Source organism: Natator depressus, chromosome 17 (genome assembly GCF_965152275.1).
Source record: "Natator depressus isolate rNatDep1 chromosome 17, rNatDep2.hap1, whole genome shotgun sequence".
In the NCBI taxonomy this organism is placed as follows: domain Eukaryota; kingdom Metazoa; phylum Chordata; order Testudines; family Cheloniidae; genus Natator; species Natator depressus.
In genome coordinates this window covers 8,972,373-8,998,409 of record NC_134250.1, presented here as the reverse complement: position 1 = coordinate 8,998,409, position 26,037 = coordinate 8,972,373, and the positions used below count along the sequence as shown (strand labels likewise).

General features: G+C 42.7%; 1 protein-coding gene and 1 pseudogene across 15 annotated transcripts in view; one reads left to right on the top strand and one right to left on the bottom strand.

The window, feature by feature from the left end:
* Positions 1–26,037, top strand: part of MSI2 (musashi RNA binding protein 2) — a 382,062-nt gene that overhangs the window by 88,179 nt on the left and 267,846 nt on the right. For all 15 annotated transcript variants that reach the window (XM_074974408.1, XM_074974416.1, XM_074974413.1 and 12 more), the window contains one exon: positions 22,074–22,166. In XM_074974408.1, coding sequence (XP_074830509.1) covers positions 22,074–22,166 — 93 coding nt within the window. The remainder of the gene's footprint in view (positions 1–22,073; positions 22,167–26,037) is intronic.
* On the bottom strand, positions 15,128–17,153 carry LOC142000549 (beta-arrestin-2 pseudogene; annotated as a pseudogene).

The following is a 26,037-nucleotide window of genomic DNA, read 5'->3' as shown; positions in this document are numbered from 1 at the left end:
GTTGCTATTATGTGGCAAGGCATTCAATAAAAGTTGTGATTTATGAGATGTGTGTGGCTGTTGTTGTTTTTCGCTCTGTCATCTATCAGGGAGAGAAAAGGCAGGCCTGATAATTCTTGGCACACAGCTTTTTCAGTTAAGAATGTCAGCTGTCATGCTGTCAAGAGAAGTTATTGCTCTAGATTTAAAAAAATAAATAAATAGAGATCCAGCTTCTTACTGTGGTACGTTGATAAGGGAGCGCTTTCTGAATTTCTGAAAAAGTGTGTCCCATGTTAAGGCCCTTGGAGTATGCCCACTTAAACTTCCAGTGCTTTGTGTTTTCAATGTGTGACAGGCTTGATTGCTTAATATAATAAAACATTCAGTTCCTTTTTTGCTGCTTTTGTGTATTTTCCCGTCCACTGTTTAATGGAGCACTCTTTCTTTTTGGCTAGGTATTTTAAAAATGCTATTGTGCAAAGTATGTGCATATTAGATAAACTGCTGTTGAATAAAAGCCCTGTCATATTTGGTGGCTTGATGCATACATAAAACGGACCTAACTGAAGACAGAAGCTGTTTGTCACAAATGTGAATGTAAGGTTGGGGGGCAGAGAGGAAGAATTATGTTAAATGCCAGGTTGATTTTTTTTCTTCATTAGTTATTTGCAGAAATGTATCAAAAAGCCATTTTAATGCAATGTACAATACTATTGCAAACTTGTGCTCTGCATCCTAAGTGCCTGGTTGCAGCAGTTAGACGCTGAAATCATTCCTCGATTAGTCCCCGGAGTCCTATATAAGTCTTTAACTCTCAACATGTGGTCTCTGACTTAACAATAGATGAAGGATTGCTGAACTTGAACAGAACATATAACCTGCAATTTTCAAACCTGGAACTTTTTTTTCCCTTCTACCCAAAAGATCCTCCAAAACTTCACTACAGGCAGCAAGTGTATTTGCCTTCAGGGCAAAACTTGGGAAATGGAAAGATTGGTGCCTCCAAGTTCATAAAAATGGGTAGCAAATCACTAAGGAAAGAGAAGCAGGGAAGTTTTTTCTAGCTACCATAGAAATCTGAGCTTTCTGGCCTCAGGGCTTTGAGTTCTACTGGGGTGGTGATGGGGAAGGTCAGGTGTGCAGGTCATAAGAGAGGGGAAAATGGCTCTTTAGATAAGAAAAGGAGTACTTGTGGCACCTTAGAGACTAACAAATTTATTTGAGCATAAGCTTTCGTGAGCTACAGCTCACTTCATCGGTGCATTCGATGAAGTGAGCTGTAGCTCACTTCAAGCTTATGCTCAAATAAATTGGTTAGTCTCTAAGGTGCCACAAGCACTCCTTTTCTTTTTGCGAATACAGACTAACACGGCTGCTACTCTGAAACCTGTCTTTAAATAAGGACTCTACAACTTCCTTTTGATTCTGTGGGGGCAGTTTCCATCTGCCTTTTCATTGCCTAATTCTAATTTCAGAGTTTTATTTAGCTCTGATTTAAAAATCTTCTCCTGTGAAGAATTTTGGTACAGATTCTTTTTAAATGTATTTTTTAAGGGGGAGCCTCCATGAGATTTGTTGTCTTTTTATGTGCTGAAGTGGAGGGACTTGTGCATGTGCACAGACACTCACAATTCACAGGTGACTCTTCCAGAACAGTGTTGTCTTCAGTGACTCTTGGCATAGCTCTTCTCCTGACTTTTTGCATAGCAAAGCTCAAAGACTCTAGCCTTATTTTGAGACACCTGACTTAATCACAGATCTTGGTCTGTGTTGTAATTAGGAATGGAGTTCTTGCTGCCTTTGATGCAGCTGACCATTGAAAGTAAGTTCCCCAGGTGCAAACAGTAGGTTTGTCTGTCTACACTGAGGTTTGCTCTGGGTCAAGCTACACTAGAACCTCAGAGCTACAAATAGCAGAGTTACAAACTGACCAGTCATCGCACACCCCATTTGGAACCAGAAATATGCAACCAGGCAGCAGCGGAAACAAAGACCCCCCCCCGCCCCCCCAAAAAGGGCAAATATAGTGCAGTACTGTGTATAAATGTAAACCTACTAAAAAAAGATTTGAGAGGGTATGTAAACTGAGTCTGTGCGAGTTTCATTTAAATTAAGAGGGTTAAAAGCAGCATTTTTTTTCCTGCATAGAAAAGTTTCAAAGCTGTATTAAGTCAATGATCAGTTGTAAACTTTTGAAAGAACCACCATAACGTTTTGTTCAGAGTTAGGAACATTTCTGAGTTATGAACAACCTCCAGTCCCGAGGCGTTCGGAACTCTGAGGTTCTACATTTTCCACTGAATGCATCCAATGAAGTGAGCTGTAGCTCACGAAAGCTTATGCTCAAATAAATTTGTTAGTCTCTAAGGTGCCACAAGTCCTCTTTTTCTTTTTGAGGTTCTACTGTATACCAAAGCCTGGCCACTGACGGCTGTGATCAGGACAATCCCCTAGCATAGACAATCCCTTACTATAAAGGCAGAGATCTAGGAATCCAGTCATCTTGATGATTTAGACTTTTACTGGGAGATCTTTGGTGTAATGTTACAGTGACTTGATTCAGGTCCCACAAACCTGTAAGAATACCAGCCTAATAGTATTTGCTGTGTACCAGGGCTATGGGGGTGGGGGAAGGGAGAGGAAGGAGAGTAATTCCAGCTGATGACTTATTTTCAGTAACATGATTATTGCTGACCTGTTGGCATTTATAACTAGGGCCATGTTGAGAAACTTAGTTCTAGCAGCCTCTGCTCTGGGAGGCAGTATGTCACCTGAACAGTGTACTGTGTATCTTAGGGGAGGTCAGGAACAAAAAACTTAGGAGACCCTGTTGTAGTCATCCTTAAGCAAGTGAATAAAAATGACACCCTTCAGTGGTTCCTGGAGTTCTGTGATCTGATAGCTTTGGGGAGGGAAAGCAGTGACAAGCCCGGCAACATGATAGCAATCTACTTTTAATCCACTATCTGTGCCCACTTTTCTCAGTGTCGAACGAGGAGATTCTTCCTGGGTTCAGCCTAATGCCCAAGTGGATGAGCTTAGAGATGTAGTGCAAAATTATCCTGACGTCAGTGTTGTCACATGCTCTTGTGGATGGTATTGTCCGTTACCTTACAATGTTGTGTGTGTAGTGGTGGTGGGTTTTGGGGTTTTTTTTTTTTTTTTTTTTAAAGTGAGAGACACTTGTAGTGAGACAGTTCAGAGTTGGGGATATCTCTGATCAGGGTGCAGAGAAGGGCAGGGCTCTCTCTGTGAAGTAACATCTGGTGTTGCTGAACAGAACTGTGAGATTTGGTTAACAGAGGAGTTCTGGTTCAGTACAGTGGCCCTTAACCTTTCATACAGGACACCATCTTCCACACTGGGAACTCCTTCTCCTCAGCCCCCCTCCCATGCAGCATCCTATTTGGCAATATGAGAAGGACAGGATGGTTACTAGATTGACAGCCCCTGTCTTAGGGCTATTGTTTCAGGCTGCCTGCAGACTCAGGCAGGCATCACTGTACCAGTTTACCCTTGATTCATATATTTAAGGTTTTCCCTGCAACCATAAGGGCAAGAAACCTTTCTTTTTTAAAAAAGGGGGTGGGTGTGGCTGCAAGCTCCCCAGAAATATGGACACAACCCCCTGGTTAAGAACCCCTGGTCTATTGTTATGAGAAGCCTGGAACTCTTGAAGCCTGGCTCTGTCACTGACTTCATCTGTAGCTGTGCGCTGCAGGTCAGGTCACTTAACATTTCTACTTCAGTGCAGGGTATGTGAATTAGGGCTTGTCTTCATGGGGAAGTTTGTGTGAAATAGCTAAGGTGGGAAGTTAAAGCACAATAGCTCTTCCACACTAGCTCCCAGTGGAGACACTTATTTCACACCGAGTGCCCACTGGGGGAGCTAAAGTAGAATAGTTACTTTGCACTTGCTATTTTGAGCTTTTCCCCAAGACAAGCCCTTAGTGAATCTTTTTGTAAAGCACCTTGAATATGGTTCCATATAGACCCTTTTTAAAAAATAAATATTTACAGAAAGTGATAAAGCGCACTCATTTGAAGAGCATCTTTGTTTTTCTAGGAGAGTTTGGAATGATAGTATTTGAGCTCTGATAATGACAGCTTTTCCTGCAATGGGTTATCTGGACCATCATCATGATTATTGTACAAGCAACTTTCATCCCACAGGATCACCAGACTCATATATTGCAAGAATTATCCACATGGAGAGATATTGGCTGTTACACAGCCACCTGTGGAGTGAATATATTGTCTGGTTAACAACACAGCTCAGTGTGTCTTAGCATGTATGCAGGAAGGGCTTAGGTAGGCAGAATTTAATTGCCAGAGTTGGAATTTGGTCAGGGTTAATATCCCTTTACTCATGTAAAATGATTGTCTCTGTAACCCCAAACAGGAGGAGGAAAAAACTCTGGATGTTGGCTTATGCTAATGGGCAAAAGAGCTAATAATTCAATTGGGCTTAATTTTCATTTTCTTTAACCTGTTGAGAGGGCATGCGCCTTGATCAGTGGCAGTCTCTTTTAAAAACTAGGCACTGAGTCACACTACATATTATGCAATCTAAATGCAAACATACACACAATTAGATTTTTTTTTCTTGAATGCTGTTACCAAATACTATGCTTTACAATGCTAACAACTTTAAAGTCAGTTCTTCCTGGAGATAACTGATTTATTAAACTCCGATCCCTTCCGAAAGCAAAGCTAATTGCAATTAGCAGACAAAGCAACATGTAGCAGATATCGTTCCGAGCAATAAATCTTTCAACATTGGGTGCTACCCATTAATATGCTTTGAAAACAGACTTGTGCAGGCCAATAGACATGTGCCTTCAACCTGGGTTTGTGTGAGAGGGTGCGTATACATGGATATGCACTGTGTACAGGCAGTGCATACATTGAATATGTGGTATGATCATAGAATCTCAGGGTTGGAAGGGACCTCAAGAGATCATCTAGTCCAGCCCCCTGCTCAAAGCAGGACCAATCCCAATTTTTGCCCCAGATCCCTAAAGGGCCCCCTGAAGGATTGAACTCACAACCCTGGGTTTAGCAGGCCAATGCTCAAACCACTGAGCTATCCCTCCCAAACATTTATCATCTTCTTAGTTTGTGTATGCATGCATATATGTTGTATATGAGTGATTCATGTGCATTCAGTATGTTGTGTGTATAATATAATATCTATTAAGGCAATGTATAGTTTGAGTTCTTTAGTTTGTGTGGTAGTGTGTATGCATATGTGTTGTATATGGGTGATACCTGCGTTCAGTGTGTGATGTGATATATCTATCAGGCTATGCATATATGGTGCTTCTTAATTTAGGCAAACTTGACAGTGTGGGGACCCAGGTAGGGTGATCTGAGAGCAAGTGTGAAAAATTGAGACACTTTTTTTCGGGGGCAGCAGGTATAGTTACCTGTATAAGACAAAGCCCCTACAATTTAGATAATATCAGAAAGTCTGGTCACCCTACACCAAGGTGAGGAATCCTAGCATCTGTTTCTCCCGGTAGGAACATAAAAGCAGTGAAGCATTTGTGTTCTTCCTCTTAATGAATGAAGAAAAGTGTGTTAATTAGCTCCATGAGCCCCTGATGATGATGACCAGTGAGGAAAGTTTAATTCTGCCAGAGGTCCCGTGACCCGGCGTTTTCATTTGGCATCAAGACATTTAGTTTTAACTAGAAATGTATATTTCATGGGTCATTCTAACTTGGTTTTCGATCATATTTTTTGTGGTGCGATTTCCCCTCCTCCCTTTTTTTTCCCCCCCCCCTGGAGGCAGTACTGCTGTTTTTTCTCTATTTTCCCCTCCTTTGCTCCTGTTCTCCTTCTGCTGTCTTTCTTTTCCACCTGTTTAGATCCCATTTACATTCACACAGCTCAAACTCTTGCCCTTTGATAAAGGACTGCAAGTCCAAAGATCCCAAATGCTTTCACTGGTCCTGCAGCCCTCAGCACCATCCCATCCTCACTACCTATCTCTCCTCCTCTCTACTTCCCACCACTTCCCCTCTAGGTTAGCTTTTCCTTGCCAACCCCACATCATTCCTGCTCTCTGGTCCAATCCTCATCCCTCCAGACCATTCAAATCAGCATCCCACTTCCCTAACTTCAGCGGAAGTTTGTGCTCATTGTTTGGAGGGTCTCATTTCCATCTGAGCTGAACCCTGAAGGGCTGTGGGACCTTTCTGCATTGGAATCTTTTATCATGATTCTCCCAAGACTTCAAAGTGCCCCGGCTGTAAGTCTCAGAGGGTTTTATGGATTCTGGGGTTCTTCAGGCAAGAAGGACCTGCAAACCAGGAAGTGAGAGCATTCTGCAGGCAGAACAGGTGTGGGTGCCAAACTAAGCAGCGTGACGACAGGTTTCAGAGTAACAGCCGTGTTAGTCTGTATTCGCAAAAAGAAAAGGAGTACTTGTGGCACCTTAGAGACTAACCAATTTATTTGAGCATAAGCTTTCGTGAGCTACAGCTCACTTCATCGGATGCATACTGTGGAAAGTGTAGAAGATCTTTTTATACACACAAAGCATGAAAAAATACCTCCCCTCACCCCACTCTCCTGCTGGTAATAGCTTATCTAAAGTGATCACTCTCCTTACAATGTGTATGATAATCAAGTTGGGCTGGAAATGATCACTTTAGATAAGCTATTACCAGCAGGAGAGTGGGGTGAGGGGAGGTATTTTTTCATGCTTTGTGTGTATAAAAAGATCTTCTACACTTTCCACAGTATGCATCCGATGAAGTGAGCTGTAGCTCACGAAAGCTTATGCTCAAATAAATTGGTTAATCTCTAAGGTGCCACAAGTACTCCTTGTCTTTAAGCAGCGCGAGTGAACTGATAAAATTGTGCTTGTTGCCTAATGTGAGGGAATTGCTTACGTTTGTGCACTCAGTCCATGGGGTTTGACTGGCCGTGTCGCCTAGTGTACAGAGCACTGGACTGGGACTCAGGAGACCTTGGTTTTATTCCCAGTTCTGCCACTGGTCTGCTTGGTGACCTTGGGCAAGACACTTCCCCTGTCTTTGCTGCTGTGTTTCCTCCCTTGTGAAATGTGGATAATGATACTGCCCTCTTTTGTAAAGCACTTTGAGATCAGCTGATAAGTGCAATACAAGAGCTAGGTATTATTATTTTATTGAAGTATTTATTTTTCAGTTATAAGAAGACTGCTTGGTGTGACTCAGTGGAGACAACTGCAGTACATTACACGCAGGACAGTATGTGTGAGGGACGAGGAGAGCGGCTTGACTGCCAACTATACGCTTCTCAGGCCTCTCTGTACAAACATCTCTAATGGCTTAGTGGGCTAACAGTATGCATTGCTTTAACTTTGTTTATTAACACTGATCATACCTCTCTCTTCCCATGTGTCTTTACCTCACTCCCTTCCTGCCTCCCTCCTCAGTGCCTGTGATTTGCAGGCAGATGAACTTTCAAACCAGCAGCATAGGACTGTGCATCTTCCCTGTTTCCCAGATAGTGACTTGATGGCATAAAGCTGAGAAACGAGTCTTCAAAGTTTTGGTCGGTAGTTACCGCTGTTCCCTGACTGCCTCTCTGTTTCAATAAACAATTGATTCAAAACCATGGTTTCCAGTACTGGGGAAAATATTTCATGCTGGGTTTGTAAAAATGATCTAAATGGAACCGACATCATGGCTATAAAACACCTGTAACATTACACATTTAGTTATGTTACTGGAGACTTGAGTTTCTTTTGATTAGTAGTATTTTATTTGCCACTTTTTTCCCCCCCTGAAAGCAAAGTTTCTGTATATGAGGATTTATAGAAATATGTTACTAGCACAAAAAAAGTCACGTACAGTAAGATATTGGTATAAAGGAGAAATAATATATTGTTTTGGAGTCTTTGGCTGATTTCTCTTTCTTGGTATGATCATTTTAGCTCAGAACAATATATATAATAATAATTAATATCAACAATATCATCTTGCAGTTTTTCAGTACCTTCCAGTCGGGCTCTTGAAAGTTTAGACATCTTAATGAATAAAGCTTCACAACATGCCTGGGTAGACTATACATGCCTGCCTACCCCCAGACCTTTTACAGGCATGGAAACTTAGGCACAAAGGACTCGATTCTGCAAGGTGCTGTCAGTGGCAGATTGGTCATTGGGCCAGCGGGGTCCATGCCCAGGGGCCCTGGCCAATTGGGGGGGGGTCCCTGAAAATGGGAGCCCCCATGCCCAGACCCCTCTCTGCCCGCTGGGTGCTCCTCCCAGGAAGCGGGGCGAGTCCCCACGCCCCGACCCTGCCCCCCTTCAGGAGTGCCGGGTAGGTGGGGGAAGCCCCCATGCTCTGACCCCACTCCCTGGCAGGAGCAGAAGGGGTAGGGAGGGGCCCCCCACTTGGTCTGGCCCAGGGCCCCACAAAACTATAATCCGCCTCTGGGTGCTTTACAGTCTGGTCCTCATCCAGCAGTTGATCTTCCTCACATGGTTAGAGTTAAACTTGTGCTTAAATGCTGAGCACTGTGGCCCCACTCCACCAAAGCATCTTTCAGAGTCAAGCCTATGGACTTGCCCCCATGGTCACAAAGGGAATAGAGAGCACATCTGGGAGGCAGGAGCCAAGAGTTTTGAGTTCCTATCTTGTGTTTTAGTCACCATCTTTATCTGTTAGACTAAGGCCACTGCCTGGGTTAAGGCTGGTTGAAGGTTAAGTAAAGTATTTCACTGCTCTGCGTAAACTGGGGGCGTCTTCTCCTTATTCACATGCTCATCTCATTCTTGAGGCCATCATGGCTGCTTGACCAGCAGGCTGAAGGCGTATTCAGTCAGCTTTTAGACCGGGGTAGGCAACCTATGGCCCGGGTGCCAAAGGCAGCATGCAAGCTGATTTTCAGTGGCACTCACACTGCCCAGGTCCTCGCCACCGGTCCGGGGGGCTCTGCATTTTAATTTAATTTTAAATGAAGCTTCTTAAACATTTTAAAAACCTTATTTACTTTACATACAACAATAGTTTAGTTATATATTATAGATTTATAGAAAGAGACCTTCTAAAAACGTTAAAATGTATTACTGGCACGCGAAACCTTAAATTAGAGTGAATAAATGAAGACTCGGCACACCACTTCTGAAAGGTTGCCGACCCCTTTTTTAGAGTCACAACCATACTATTCCTTGAATGGCCAGTGGGATCTCTGATGGGGGAGGACACTTCCTTCCCTGTTGTGGGGGTGGGTTTGGAGTGACATGATGCTGCTTGCAACGCACCTAATCCCCCTGAGAAAATAAAAAGATGAAAGAAAAAAAAGTGATATTTCCCTGTACCGGGATGCAGAGAAGTCTGTTTCAAAAGCCACTGCAAGGAAAAGCCAGGCATTTCTCAAGAGCTCAGTGGTCTCGCATCAGATGAAAAGCTCATCCTTTTGGGGGGCGGGGTGGGGAGGGGAGAGTGGAGTGTTGCATAGATATCAGCTTTGCTCAGCAGATTAAGGAAAACTTGCTCATCAGTAACTGATTGCCATGTGCATCTATATTATGTAGATGAAATTAATCAAGGCTAAGGGTTAAAGTTTCCATTTGTTCTTTTTGAGAAATCATCTGGAGTAGTTTGGGAGGGAGGTAAATTGCTTTAAACATTTTCTCCTCCCTCCCCCCCTACCTCTCCCCATGCTCCCGTGAAGCTTTCTTCTCTTGTCGGACTACTGCCTAGAATCTTAACACAGTGTTGACGCTGATTGGACAGGGCTCTTATGAAACGCTAGTTGACACTAGCTATTTGATTACGAAGTAGTGGTCTACTTAAAATATGTCCTCCTGCGCTGTATGAGCCACAAACTTTTTTGCAGGGGTTTGTGTGTGCAGCTGGGGGAAAATATGAACCTGTGAAGAAAAGGAGGAGGATATATTTGTTTCCAGTTGTATCTGACTCTGTATTCAGATTTCTTTTCACACTGGCCTCTGACCTATCTACCTCCAAATAGTTTTTTCTTTCTATTTATCTTGTTTGCAGGTGTGCGCTTGGAAAAGTGGTGGGTTGACAGTGCTGTAAAAGCATCTCTAACTGCCAAACAGGTGCTGTATGGGGTAGTGGTGCAGCAAGCTGCCTCAACCCTAACCAGATAGGACTACCCTCCTCTACTGTAGATGCAGTCACATCTTTCTCCTTCCATCTTTCAGCTGCCAGTCAATGCCAGTTGTGATGTGGACACCTGCTGATTAGGAATGGGATTGAGACCTCCCAGGTATTTTTGACAAGAACAGCCATTAGCTATTAACGATGTTTGGTCAAACTTGCCCTAGTGGTGAAAGTCCCTGGTCTCTTGTTACCTACTCCCTGAGCCATTAGATCTTTCCTTCCCCAGTGAACAAGGTGAGCGCTTCTGCTCGGCTCTGCAGTGCCTGGGAACTGCTGTTCTGTAGGCAGAAAGCTGCAGCTGTATGCAAATATGTCAACAATCGAAGATACGTATTCAGTTTTGCCTAACGTCTTTGCTCTGAGCTCACGGATTTTAATTGGGATGGTTATAACTTTAATCATACAAACGTGGGGAACTATTCTTGGTTGAGATTTTTGAGTCAACGGAAGCTGGGGAAAAAATCAGGTCACTCAAGTGCCTCGGTGTGGATTCCGGAATCTAGCTTTGGGCACGCAGGTTGGAAAATCTTGGCCTTTGTAGTTACCGTCCAAGAGGTCGCTCCACACTGGGAGCAGATCCTGTGTAAGTTGTCATAGCTCCACTGCTTTCAAATGGGGCTATGACTGTTGACAGCAGCTGAGGATCTGTCCCACTGTGTGTGTGAGCAGAAATTGCTCTTCGCAGTCCCCTCTGACCTCTGTACAGAGCCTTTCTCTTTGCTAGCCCTTCTCTGATTGCTCAGGCTTGGACAGATGATAGCTGTGCTCCCTTGCAGTGATGTTTTGGAAAACTCCACAGCTCAAGTTTCCCAGCTTGACATACTTTAGCCAGCTCTAGCTGAAAGCCTCCTTCCTATGCATACAACTTGTGCATCCTTGCTTCCAGTCTATGGTGAACACGTTGTCTATAAACACAGTCCCTCACAAACGTACGCCGTATTGTAGGACACAGTTTCTATGTTTGTAGTTTCTTTTCTTGGCGGATCTCATTTCATTGCAGGAGTGCAGTATAATTGAATCATCAACATCAGTAAATCTTGGCAATGGCTAGTCGATGCATTCCCACTAAATATTCTTACAGTATCTTTGATTGTGAGGTCTCTGGGGCAGAGAGCTTTATCTTTGTTCAAGGTGACATTCTCAAAAAAAAAAAAAAAAAGCCTCGTTGACAGAGGAGCACAAGTCGTATTGTTTTCTAGTGGAACGTGGGCCCCTAAATCTCTTTGGCACTTTTGAAAATCCTACCCATGGTGCCGAGTTGAATTGGACCTCCAAATGCCTGTTTGTGGTCCTGAGGTGCTACTGCAGTAGAAATAACTAAATTGAAATAATTTAAATGTTAGACAAGGAAGGTGAGGTAATATCTTTTATTGGACCAACTTCTCTTGGTGAGTGAGAGAGAGGGAAGCTTTTGAGCTTACACAGAGCTCTTCTTCTGGTCACTATGTAAGCTCAAAAGCTTGTCTCTCTCTCACCAACAGAAATTGGTCCAATAAAGGATAGTACCTCACCCACCTTGTCTCTCTCAACATCCTGGGGCCAACATGGCTACAACAACACTGCAAACATAATTTAAATGTTGTCGAACAGTAGCCAGACCTGCACGTGAGCTAAATTTTCTGCACTCTCTGGAGAATTTAGTTTTATTGAGACCACACAGTGAAAAGAAGCTAAAGTAACCAGGAAAACTTAAAGTAGATTTTCTCTCTACCCCTCCACCCCATCTCCTCTATGCTTCAGTAACTCAGAAATCTGTTTACTAGAACATGGCAATAGAAAACAGCTGTGAGGGTGGTGGTCATTCCAGTAGTGCTGGGTCAGTGGCTCTCTAGAGGACAAGCTCTTACTGGTGAATTTCATTGTAGCCTTTAAAACTCATTGACTTGACTTGACCAGATTTCTCCCCCTCCGCCCCCGCAAAAGATCTTGGCACCCACACTTGGGGGCAGTTTTTCAAGAGAATGGTTCTCCCATTTAGGCACCTAAACAAAGTTCTCAACATCCAGCAGCTCCTACTGAGAACAGCGTTGTCGCCGACTGACAGCTTTTGGGGTGACGTTAGCAGAGAGGCGAAGGATGTTTGGGCATGGAGGATGAGTGGCCCTTGTTCTGAGAGCTGATCCCTCTCAAAAAGGTTACAGTTTGACTCTGGGAGCCATGGGGAAGCCTTGGGTGCTAATGCAACTATTGCTTTTGCTGTACCTTCAACTGAATAAAGAACTTGAGTTTTTTCACTAGTAGCCACAGAGACTCTACAGCAGAAACCAAGGTGACAATTTCGTTTGAGATACCTGAGGCAGAATAGAATCTAGCTCCCTTGTTGCTCAGTGAAGCTATACTGATTTACTGTCACAAGAATCTGGCCCAGCATGTTTATATGGCTAAAAGATTCACTTGATACATAAACTTCACAGTGCTACATTTTTGTGGCTTGATACTAATCAGATAGGGTAAAATTCACTCCTGTGTGGGGGGCAAGGACAACGCAAGTGCAACATTTAAGTCCCACTTAAATCCTATTTTATGTGCTTAAGTACATCGTAAGTGGCACATAGGCCATGTGCTAGCTCTCAGCATAGGAATGAATTTCATCCATTGTGCATAAACTCCAGTGTCTGTTTTATACCAGATAAAACATAACTCTCACCATGAAAAACCATCATTTGCCAACCACCTAGTGATATTGGGGTTATGATGCTTTTCTCCTCTATTCTAAGAATAGTAAATAATTGGCAGCTCTTGGTAAATGTTAACTTTCTTTCATAGAAGCTGTTGAATTCATTTTTTTTAAAAAATAGCCTTTTGGAACTTGCTCATGGAATCCCAGAGACAGGAAACTTTGGAGAATTCTTACCTTTGGTTTTGTATTCTGCTGAAGAGTTCTGGTAATTTAGTTACAAGATCACTTTCCCCATTAGGTGAGTTATTGTTGTTTTTAATCATAGGTTATATGGTAGCCAGAATGTACAGCATAATGGAGTATAAAATATATTTCAGCTTATATACTAAAGATAATTTTTCCAATTATAAACCTATTTAGAAGGCAATAGACACCAAGAGTGATGGAATGTCAAACTGCTGATTAGGTGAGCAAGCTATAATGCTTTCTTTTTCTCTTTTTCTCTCTCTTTCTTTCTACACACACACACATATGTAGAGAGACAGGTACCCTAAGAAACATTTTAGCTTTATATCTAATTAGTTTCCTCTGAAGTTAAATTACTTTCCCCAATTTGTGATGCAGATTAAACAGTTTTACACCTTAGTCCTCCAGTCAAGCTCTGTCAAATTGAAATGCCTGGGAAATGAAGGCTGAAGGAATGTCTCATGTACACACAGTTAGCTGAGATTACAAATGACTAACTCCAGAGGCACCCACCTTAGAGTAGCTTCATCAAGGTTGCATTTCCCGAGTTTGTTTATGAGAAGGTCATGCGAGACCATATCAAAAGCTTTACTAAAGTCAAGATATACCACGTCTATCGCTTCTCCCCTATTCACAAGGCTTGTTACCCTGTCCAAGAAAGCTATCAGGTTGGTTTGACACAATTTGTTTTTGACAAATCCATGCTGACTGTTACTTATCACCTTATTATCTTCTAGATGTTTGCAAATTGATTGCTTAATTATTTGCTCCGTTATCTTTCTGGGTACAGAAGTTAAGATGACTGGTCTGTAATTCCCCGTGTTGTTCATATTTCCCCTTTTATAGATTGGCACTATATTTGCCCTTTTCCAGTCTTCTGGAATCTCTCCCGTCTTCCATGACTTTTCAAAGATAATCTCTGACCCTGCTGCCATGTACTCCTATATAGGTGATTTTTACTCCTAAGAGAACTACATCTGTTGGGTGACCCCAACTTCAATACACTTTTTGCTTCACAGTGGGAGGTTTTATAAAAATGCAATGGCACGCACAAAATTATCTAATCCTCACTGAGGGGGAAATGTACAGTTTACCTGTGTGACGTTTTAATAGTCCATGCTTCCCAAAATAAGAAGCGTTCCGTAAAACAGAATACACAAGAAAAGCCATATGAAAAGAACAGTAAGAAAACAATATTTTTAAAACCTTTACCTTAAATTCTTCTGATAGGTAACCTCCACATTAAAAAAGAATTTGACCTTTTCTTATCTAAAAATGTGAATAGATACTCTGAGAATCAGAGATGCTTTGACTGTTGCAAAGTCCCTAATTACTTTAAATGCCATTTATTTTTTAAAAAATCACTGGATCAAGCTATCAAATAATTCTAGTGGAAAAACAACAAACCCTGGATTAGCACTGATAAATTACAAATATGCAAGGAAATTAAGTAGGTCGCTGGCTATTCCAAGCTGAAAACTCTGTAAGCTTGCAACATTACTATGTCTCATATGCGAATGGCGACACTTCACTTCGATCCCACATCATGTATTGTTGATATGACACTTGATTCAATAGGATAGGCATTTCATCTTTCAGATTGACTCTTTAGCCTATTGTTTAAAACAAGAATTACCCAATATGGCTAAAAACAATCTGATTATAATCCGGCCCCTGCAAAATTGGCATGAAGTCAGAGAACTCCTCTCTCCAAAACCATATTTCACTACCACGCTCTATTACAGGACTTGGTCAATTTCAGCCTGCAGAGGCAAATACATTTCCCAAAACATGGGCCCATAAAGGGATTATAATCTTAAATGACTTTCCTCAGTAACAGTCTCACATGCTTCGATTAACTGCAGCAACAACATAGTATAGGAACAGAACAATTTTGCAGGTACTTAAAATTAACAGACTTTGTAACCAAAGTTGCATCCCTCTCTCTGCTATCATTTCCTGCAATAGGCACAGACACACCTTCAATGTACAAACAGCCAGAAGCATTTTATTTCCAAACTGTACATAATCTTCCAGAATACTGTGGATGATAAATTTAGAACAAAGACATGGATTCAGAAAGAGTGGAGGCTGAATGCTACCATTCATAAACATTAATTTTTAATGGATTAACCAGACCATCATTCCTCTACCCTAAAAAAAAAAAAGATAATTAATAAAAATATTTCCCCAACAAAATTTTGTTTGGATGAAAAATTTAAGTGAAATATTGAAATTTAGAGATATTTTGACATTTTAAATAAGAAATTTAAGCTCTATTCTTAGATTTTCCTCTGCTTTTTGTTGTCTCTACGTTGAAATGACTCCTGAGCAACAATGGCAATTATTTTCTTCCCCAAATAGTGCTGGTTTTATATGGGGGGAAAATTACATAAAATTTAAAATCCAAAACCAACAAATACCAAAAACAAACACGCTCGTGGGTCCATCCTCTTCTCTGCTGCCTACAACCACAAAGCTGTCAAGTACCACCCTTACTGTCACCACCCACTAACCACCCACGAGCCCTTTGTTTCTTCTGATGTACTCTTAGATTTTGACTGTAATACTTCCATTATTAGAATATTTCTGTGAACTGTTACAAAATTGCATTGTAAAAGATTGTGTTCGATGTCCTTCTTGTGATTAGGATGGCGAGGGTAGCTGGCTTCCATGTCGCACTTGGAATAAGGTGATAATTTGGGGGTTCTTGGTCAATGCTTTTGGTTTCAGCTCTCTGGATAATCTCTGCTACTTGGGTTTATTTTATCCCAGTGAAGACTCAGAACTCATCTGTCTGGCTAATGAGAGAGAGTTTACTGGTTAGAGCCTGAATCCTAAGATTTGTTTGTAATTGGGATTAGTCCCAATTCACCCATCTAATGGCTGGAAGCCAGCGAAGCTGCAAATTATACTGGTTAAGCGTTCATATGCTTGAAATCACAACTATCCTTGTCTGTCCCAGTTACATAAATTGCTGGCCACCAATTCCACGTCTAGACAGGGCTTGAGAATCAGGACTCTTGGGTTCCATTCCCACTCTGTTTACTTGCTGTATGACCTCAGGAAGTGCCTTATCTCACTGTGGTTGTGAGTTTTCATTACTTTGTGTCTGCAAAGCACTTTGAGGTCATTATCTGAAAAATGCTGCCCTTCAAACCATTATGTCTGTTACAACCACATGCTATCAGTCATTCACATTCGTGGAGTAATTCATAATCTTAGACAGAGCAGGTAGAAAGGTGAAATAATAAACTGTGCACAGTTTGGAGGCGTGGTTATGGTTTTTCTTTTTTCTTTTCTTTTTATTTTCCTTTCCTTTTTCTCTTTTCTTTTATCTGTAGGACAAAAGAAAAATAAATTCCTTGGAGGCCCCCTTTTGGAGGGGAGGGGGAGAATTAAAAAAGCGTAGACATAGATGGTTGAAATCCACAGACGACAGGCCCCATATTTGCTGCCGGGGGGGGGGGGGATGGGGGAGGGAAAGGGTAGCCCAGTCCTCTCCCCCCCAACAAAAATGGTCATCATCCTTGTACCCCTTAAGCTGCAGGTGGGTGAAGTCCTCTAATATAATGTCATTGTCCTGCCCCATAGTTGGTTTCATATTTGATGAGATTGGTGTGGATGGGTACATCCGTCTTTGGGACAGCTGACGGGAGCCATAACAGAGTGGCTTGCTCTGGGAGCTTGGGGTGAATTAGCAGGAAGGGAAGTGCCACAGGCACATCCTCACCCTGACACAGGACCAGCTTTACCTTCACATGGTACGAGACTAGGACCCCCGGTACCTCCTTATTGGCCCCTTCCTTGACTCTGGTGCTGGAGGCCGGGTTGGTGTATTTGAGTTCCCCATCCAGTGCCAAGCCCCACTTCTCACAGTTGTTGCCAGCAGGGATGTTGGGGTGTAGATCTTGCAGAAGATGGAGCTTGGATACACCTGCTCATCTTGTCCAGTCTTGGCCACAGGACATTTTCTATTGGGCGGTGCTGAAGGCGCAGACGTCTGCATGGTGTCACACTGCGATCTTGATCTTCTTGATGCTCTTGCTTGAGTTGTTGGTGATCTGGACATTCGCGCTGACTGGCTCCCTGTGGTGGCTTGTGCCATGGGTAGAAGGAAGACAAAGAAATCTCGTATTTAAGCATGTCAGGGTTGGAAGAATTGCTAAGGCAACAAATTACTTGTATTCATTCACTGAGGGGAATATGTATCACAAAGCAATTGAACTGTCTTTTCAGGAAAACATAGATTGCAAAAGCAGACTTAATTTTGTCTCTCTTTTCTACCAAAGAGCTGCTTTCTGAAACCACTTCCCACTTTGCAACACATGTCTGGGCATTACAGTGTGGTGCATTTGCTTGTCATTACAAATACTTGCTTGGAATGAATCTATTGAAACACGGGGATTTTTTTTTTTTTTTACCGTTCTGTCTTGCTTCCAAAAGAAGTAGCTTTTTCTTTCTTTCTTGTTCGAATCTAAAGAATGATGATGATTTCAAATATTACTTAGAATAATTGCCTTCCTCCCTCTTTTATATGACACCAGAGCCTTGGCCCAATCTTAAATCAAATGCAACAGGCAAGAGGGCTCTTCACAGGCTCGCAAAATCCTTTAGTTGCAAATTCTTATTTGTAAATGACAATTTTCTGCAGGAAAATATATGCTTGGACATCGGTTGTAGAATCCCAGATTGCAGAGAGGAAAGGAATAATTGAATTCTGATACCACTCTCTCTCTCTCCCCACCACCATAAATAAATAAATAAAATTAAGTCTTTAAAACATGGCTGTGGTGACAGTTTGGGGAAGTATCTATAGCAGATTTTGATAGCATTGGAAATTGGAGTGATGTTTACTTTTTTCTATACTCCAGGTTTTCTGTGCAGAGTCTGAGCTTGGTAGAGGTAGAAGGCTTAGTCTTTAGTCATCCAATGGATCCAGCTGGGCAGATGCCGGTTTTGGAAGAATCACTGATTTCAATGGGATCTGATTTGCAGGACAGAGCCTTGTGTTTGTAACAGTGTTTGATTATAGTTATAGCCTTCCACATTATAAAAGCGTGGGATAATTAATCTGGAATAAGATAAGGAGCATGTTAAATCCAGATTAAGCTAATTCAGAGGGCAGCGCTCTTACTCTGGAATAAGTGTCCATTTATGGAGTTAATCAACAATAGCTATTCTAGATTCCCTGTATAGACAAGCTGTTAGTAAATCCGGTAGCTATTTACACCAATCAGAGTAGTGTACCAATATCTGTAATTTAAGGCAGTCCTTGGTAGAATGGCTCAACGGAGGTTCTTGTCTTGATTGTGCATGCCTGGAGTTTACAACAGTATTTTTTTAAGCAAGAGCCTTCTGGTCCTTCCTTGTATGCACACACAAGCCAGTGGCTTTTTTTTTTCTTAGCCATCTTTGGGAATGTTTGTCTTTATGCTGGAGGGATCATGATTAAGGCTCCCAGAGTGCTGTCTAGAAAACTGTTAATTTGTAGGCATCAAAGGAGCATCTGATTTATCAGCTATTTGGGGCATCCTGGTTGGTTTGAAGCAGGATTGATTGTGCTTTTCTTTGTGTATGTCTTTAGGACCTTAAGAGTTTGTAATACCAGATCAAATCTAGTTTGGGATCCTGCTTTAGCCCAGGGCTAGTACTTGGTGCCTCAAATGAAGAGAGAGTTCCCATGTGTTTTTGCTGTAAGGAATGGAGGGATTCCTTTCAGACTCCTTGTAGATTTACAGCAAGGAACATGGGATTCAATTTTGCTTGCCTTAGGCCTTGACTGTATTGGAGACTTGACCCAGTTTCAGTCAGTCGTGGCTAGTCACCAGTATAGTGGCACCAATACAAAGCCTTAGCATAGACAGTCAAAGACAGGCTATTTTCACCAGTGGAGATTATTCTTGCTTGAAACTAGACTAAGCTCCACCAACACAAATAATGGCTTTACCTGTCTATATTAGGGGACTTGCACTGTTGTAGCTATCCTCTTGGCTGGTTAGTCAGGTCAAATCCTCCGTGTAGACAAGGCACTAATTTGCATAATCGTAAACTTTGCCAATTGTCATAAAATATATCTGGCCCTTTAAAAAAATAAATCCAGCCCCTGCATTTCAGTTGAATAGTTGCAGAAATGAATTACCCAGGCTGACTGTCCATGCTGCTATTTCCTTTTATTGGTTCTAAATCTACCAGCCATTAATTTAACGGACTTTTTGTTTTCAGGTTATGGGGCAAAGTAAAAAGGAGTGAGTGATGCATTTTTCACTGTACCCTTTATAAGTTTGAATGCCTCTGCGAAGCCCATTCTGTGTCTGATGGAACACACAAAATCAGGTTCTTTTATACATGGCATCTCTATGTACCCATTTGAGCCGTGCTTTCAGTTAGTAAACTGCCATAAACTTTCAAAATGTATGTTTGGTCTGATATTGTCTGCTAGTTCTTTTCACCAGCATTAAGGATCTTTTCCTGTATTGTCTTTCTTACTCTTGATTCCCACTGCAAAATAGCTGGGCCATACAGAAGAAAGTGGCATGAAAGTGCAGAAGATAGCAGCTTGCTTACTGACCTGGTCGTCTGTCTGGGATCATATGACATTAGTGCTCCTGATGTGCGTTGGCTGCCTGTTGGTGGAGTTTAAAGTTTTGATTCTGCCCAATAAAGCCCTAAATGGCTTGGGAGTGGCTTATGTGACTGTCCACCTCTCTCCCCATGCCATATTGCCATAGCTGCTATTAGCAGGGGTGCTTGAGCTGGATCTGAGGTGTTACAAAAGAGGAGCTGCTGGCAGGGCATTCTCTGTGAGGGCTCCAGGACTCTGGAACTTGCTCTCCACCCCTGATTGGAAATAGTCCAAATTTGATGAACTTCTGAGAATGGTGAAAAAGACACATGTTCTACACGAGAGGTTCTCAACCTCTTTCTTTCTGAGGCCCCCTCAACATGTTATAAAACTCCACCTGTGCCTACCTGTGCCACAATAACTGATTTTCAGCATATAAAAGCCAGGGCCGGCGTTAGAGGGTAGCAAGCAGGGTAATTGCCTGGGGCCTCAGGCCACAGGGGCTCCCGCGAAGATAAGTTGCTCAGTCTTGGGCTTCAGCCCCAGGTGGCGGGGCTTCAGCTTTCTATCCGGGGCACCGGTGAGTCTAATGCTGGTTCGGCTTCGCGGCCCCCCTGAAACCTGCTCGTGGCCCCCCCCAGGGGGCCCCAGACCCCTGGTTGAGAACCACTGGTCTACAGGGCTTGTGGAGAGGGCCGAGGGCGTGCCTCCTAGACTATGAAGAGGCGAAAAGAAATGTCTGTAGGTGGCTGCCTGAGCTCCTGCTGAATTGATCATTTTAATGCGGCTGGGTTTTAAATGGCATTGTTAATGCATGTTGGGGTGGGTAGGCGTCTTTTTAGTTATTCTGAAATCTAAATGAAGTGGGCAATTTCCTTTGAATCTGATCCATGGAAAGTAATAACAGAGTTTTAACGGTGAGTAGAGTTGGCAGGTGTCCGGAAAGCCCGGTTGAACAGGGACCACTGACCAGGCTGCTTAAAGTCCAGTCGGCGGCGCAGCAGGGCTAAGGCAGGCTCCCTGCGTGCCCTGGCACCGCGTGGCTCCCAGAAGCAGCCGGCATGTCTGGCTCCTAGGTGTAGGAGTGGCCACTGGGGCTCTGCGTGCTGCTGCTGCACTTGCCCCAAATGCTGGATCTGCAGCTCCCCCAACCCCTCCGCCTAGGAGCTGGACATGCCAGCCGCTTCTGGGAGCTGCCTGCCAGCATCCCAAACCCCGCCCGTACCCCAACTCACTGCCCCAGGTTGGAACCCTGTCCTGCTACCTAACTTGCTCCCAGAGCCTGCACCCCACCAGACCTGAGCCCCCTCCTGCCGCCAAACTCTCTCCTGGAGCCCAAGCCCCAGCCCAGAGCACCTTCCTGCATCCCAAACCCTTCAGTCCCAGCCCAGAGCTCACACCCCAACTCCCTGCCCCAACCCTGAGCCCCCTCCCACATTCCGGAGCCCCCTCCTGCACCCAAAGTCCCTCATCCCCAGCCGCACCGCAGAGACCACATCCCCTCCCACATCCCGAACCCCTCGGCGCCACCTCTGAGCCCCCTCCCATACTTTGAACCCCTCGGCGCCAGCCCGGAACCCCTTCCTGCACCCCCAGCCAGAGCTCTCACCCCCTTTTGCACCCCTGCCGTAGCCAAGTGAAAGTGAGTGAGCGTGGGGGAGAGCGAACGACGGAGGGATGGGGGATGGAGTGAGTGGGGGCAGGACCTCGGAGGAGGAGCGGAGCCAGGGTGGTCAGTTTTTTGTTATCAGAAAATTGGCAACCGTAGCGGTGAGGGTAATTTAACCATTGGATCAGCTGGCCAAGGGCTGTAAAGGCTTCTCCATCCCTGGCAATTTTAAAATCCAGATATGCTTTAGTTCAAACAGGAATTAATTCAGGGAAGTCCTATGGCTTGTGTTATACAGGAGGTCAGACTCACTAGAAAGAAAAGGAGTGCTTGTGGCACCTTAGAGACTAAAATTCATTTGAGCATAAGCTTTTGTGAGCGACAGCTCACTTCATTGGATGCATCCGATGAAGTGAGCTGTCGCTCACGAAACAAATTTGTTAGTCTCTAAGGTGCCACAAGTACTCCTTTTCTTTTTGTGAATACAGACTAACACAGCTGCTACTCTGAGACTCACTAGAGAATCACAGTGGTCCCTTCTAGCCTTGGCATCTATGAATCCCTTACGTGCAATATAATCACTGATCACCTGCTTGTCTTTCTGAAACTACAGCTAGTAGGCACAGGAAATTTGATCCTATACTATAACTTTTTTCAGTTGTGTTTGCATTGAGAACCACAATAAAAATGTTTATTTAAAAAAAAATACCTAAGGGGACTAGTACAGTATTTTTGAATGCTGATACCTAGCCTCCCCTTTGAAACAAGAAATACCAAATATAATTGAATAGATTCTGAATTGCTTTATGTGAAAAAAATATTTTTCAGATGCCGTCCCTAACCAAGTTAACGAGAATATTTCTTCACAAATGTTTTGAATAATCTGGTTAAACTGTATGCTTGTTTTGTAATTTCTTACAGATGGTCACAAGAACAAAGAAAATATTTGTAGGTGGATTATCTGCTAATACAGTAGTGGAAGATGTAAAGCAATACTTCGAACAGTTTGGCAAGGTGAGTGCCAGCACAAGTCAACACTGCATAGTTTGAATTCCTTCTGTTTTATAAATATATTTTGAAAAACTGCAGCAAGAGTCACAATCAAATGTGGAGCTAACTTTTGCCTTTAGGTACATTTATTGAAATCAGCCCAGTATTTCCTTTTGTATTTATAATGCATATATTTAAAAAAAACAGTTTTACTGTTGACAGCTTTGTTTCTTTAATAAAAGTTAGTAACTAAATCATTAAAAGTTGCATGTGTGTATCTCAAGGAAGAATTTGGCGCTTGGATAAGTGATTATATAATATTTCATACATCGTAAAACCAGCTTCCTATTTAACAGAAATTACAGTGGGAAAAGGGGTGTGTGTGAGTGAGATCCAGAGAGTTTATGTGGAGTCATTACATTATGCCAATAGCTGATAATAGAGCCTTAGGAATAACAGAAGTCCTGTCTGTAACACCAGAATGTCTATTTGATTTTCTTTTAAAAAAGTTCCCTGAGCAAGGTCCTTTTTGGATGTTGCAGAAACATCCTGTGAAGTGACATAGGACCACTGAAGAAGACCTGGAACTACCAGAATGTTAGAAGAGGATATTTTCAAGAAAGGAACAAATATAGGCTTAATCTTGCAATTGGATCTTTGCAGACAGGCCTGCGTATTAGCATGATATCCCACTCAAACTGGGCTCTGTACGAGAGGGCTTCTGTGTCTGCAAGGATTCTGTTTCAGGATTGGGGCCGTGTGGGAAAGCAGAGAAAGCTATTGTAGAGCACTTGGATCCCTGAGTCTTTCTAAACAGATAATTTCAAGTCCAAAGTGGCAATGACTCCAACCACTCAAAAAGCAGCTTGCTGAGTCTGCAATGCCATCTTTGTCTCTAAAGGATCCCTGTCAACTTAATAATCACACCTCTGTCTGAAATTGTTTTTACCTGCAACTGTTACAGTAACATTTACGATTATGAAAACTCTGATTAGAGAGAATATTTTTCTCTTTTCCCCATTTTGTTTGCTGTGCTTTGCACATAGTCATTTGCACTTCTGGCACAATACAGTCATTCCATTCACCTTTTTGTCTGCGTGGATCAATCACACAGCAATGCAGGAGGAGGCAGGTTAAATTTAAATTAGGGCAACGTGATTGTAAAACCACAAAAGATGTCAGCAGGATTCAGGGACACGTGCAATACTTAGAAAGACTTTTAACTTTTTTTTCTTAATTGATTAGGTTTCAGGTTGATTGTCCTCTTAAGACGTGGCCTACAAAAGAAGGCAAGACCCTTCCCAAAATGCATTGTTTTGCAGGAGGCTCCCAAGTCCGAAGTAATGTGACGAGGTTATGCAATGGCAAGTTTACGCAGTGTGCTTTGGGATATTTCAATTTTAATTCTTCCAAGCCTGCCACTGAAATGGAACCGAAGCAGTTTCACTTGAAAACCCAATGGGCCAATTAAGTCAAGCAAACTTTAGGACTCTGTAGCTTCCAGAAAGTTATCGTCTGCTGCAAAGTTTGGGTGACCCTGCTCTAAAGGATTTACAGCCTTCTGTCACCTTAATGAGCCAGCATAACGTTCTCTTGTTATATATGAGCATTAGGCAAAAGTCTTCTGAACATGATTCTTGATTAGTGCAAGAGATCCATTTGGGAGACTTTAGGTGCAATCTCACTGAAAACTCTTTCAGACACTTTAAACAAGTTACTCTTGAATTTGCTCTTAAAAGCATCAGGTGAGGTAGGCAAAGCAGAATGTGTTTCACTAGTCATCTTTTGTCTCCTTATCTCTCTTGCTCTGAAATTAAGTACTGTGCCTAAACCCCACCTCATTCTATTCCTTTTGGTTAAGTCCTAAATGACTTGGGACCTTCCTATCCAACAGATGACATCTCTTGCCATGTCACACTGCAGCATCTGCAATCAATAGAAGCATTTGAGCTGGATCCCCCTTGATTTTTTAGGGAGAGGCTTGATAGTTTATTCTCTCTGGGGGACCCTCTACTTTGGAACCAGCTCCCTCCTGCTCAAGAAAATATTTCTGTTCTTTTGGTATTCAGGGTAGGCTGCATGGTACATTTCTTTTTTCGGACAGCTGTGGAGGGATAAGATCTGTGCAAGGGAGGAAAGTTTTGTGATGCATGGGGGTGCTGCATTCTGGTCAGGGCAGAGAGACCATTTCATTTTTTTGTTGTTATAAATAACTTGTGTCAGGAGTGCCTAGAGCTTCAGAGAGGTGCCCCTTTTTGAATTTTTTTTAATCAGTCCAAAATACGTTGGGAAGAACTTGTTGCTGTTAATCCATCACCATATGATGGCCTTTGAATGCTAGTGCATGCAGTGACTACCATAATTCATTGGAAATTCTTGCACCATTGTTGTTCTTTACTTGTAAACCAATTGCTCCAACAGGTTGCATTCTGCAATACTCTCAGTAATGGTCTGGGCAACATCCTAGAAACTCTTTGAGCTGTTTTATATTGGCCTGGTAGGGTGAGCTGACCTTTAAGAGACGGAAAAGAAATGGACTTCTGTTGCCACAGTGTCTCAGGCCTCCAGGTATTTACTGGCACTAAAGCCCTGCTAGTCCACACAACTGAATTCCCAGTTTTTGTTGGCAATAATTGATGATTTTGGTTGTAGAGTTGCAGGAGGACACATCAGGTTCCACAGAGCAGAGCAGCTCGCAGTCCCTGTTGGGCGTTTTAAAAAAGCCTCTGAGAGCCTTGGCCACACGTTATTTTGTTGAGGGCAGAGGAGTGGTGCTTATAAATTGTTCCTGTGCTGGATTGATAGTTGCTTTGCAAGCCATTCATTTTATTTTCAATAATAATCTTCGATTCCGGCAGGATGTTTACAGGCTGCTGAGCCTTTTATTAAAGGATTATATGAGCTTTTGGATGCTACTTCTGTAGTCATTATCAAAACTGCAGAACTCCTCTAACCTGTATTTTTTGAAGTTAATAATAGTTTTGATGTATGTGCTTTGCATATTGCCTGAGTGCACCCTTAATATAGTCTTTTAATTTTGCCATCTGGTAGTTTCATGCTTGCAGTTTCTCCGTCTCTGAGAATGCAGATAGCCAGGCCAAGGTTTCAAAAGGGACTAGTGATTCTGGTTGCTTCAAAATATGGATGCCTGATTAGAGACAGCTTTAAGAGGGGCCTGACTTTTAGAAGGAGGGTGCTCGGTACTTCATAAAAATTGGGTCCTTTTGAAGTGTTCTCAAGTTGGGGACCCAAAAATGAAGGCACCCAAAATCATGAGTCACATCTGAAAGCCTTTGCTCTGGCCTTCAACAACGAGCATCTTTTAATCAGTACTGAGACCAAATAGTCATGTATCATTGAAGTGACACAGCTGCATGAGTGTGATAATGCGAGGCAGTGTTTCCTAGTGGTAAGAGCACTGGGGCTCGAGAGATCTGTGTTCTAGTCTACTGATGAAAAGTACAAGAGCTAGGTATTACTATTATAGTATACAACAATGTTATGTGTTAACTGGCTCTTCTCTAGTTCTAATCATTATAGTATGAGTGTCTCCCCAACATTTACCCTCACAGCACACCTGTGAGGTAGGAAAGTCCTACCTTTATTTTACCGATGAGGAACTTGGGCAAAGAGGTTAAGTGATTTAGGCAATGTCTCTAGGAGGACTGTTGCAGAGCTGGGAATGAACCCAGTCCAGTACACTAACTGTAAGAGCATGTGGCTTGGAGAAAAGACCCCTGACTTCTTGTCTTGATTCTGCTGTGACTTGCTGCATGACCGTGGTGAGACATTTTACGCTTTCTGTGCCTCAGTTTACTCGTACATGAGGTAGTATAAAAATGCTAACCTCACAGGTGGGCTGTGTTTCAGATTTGCGGTCATCTGGTGGTAGTGT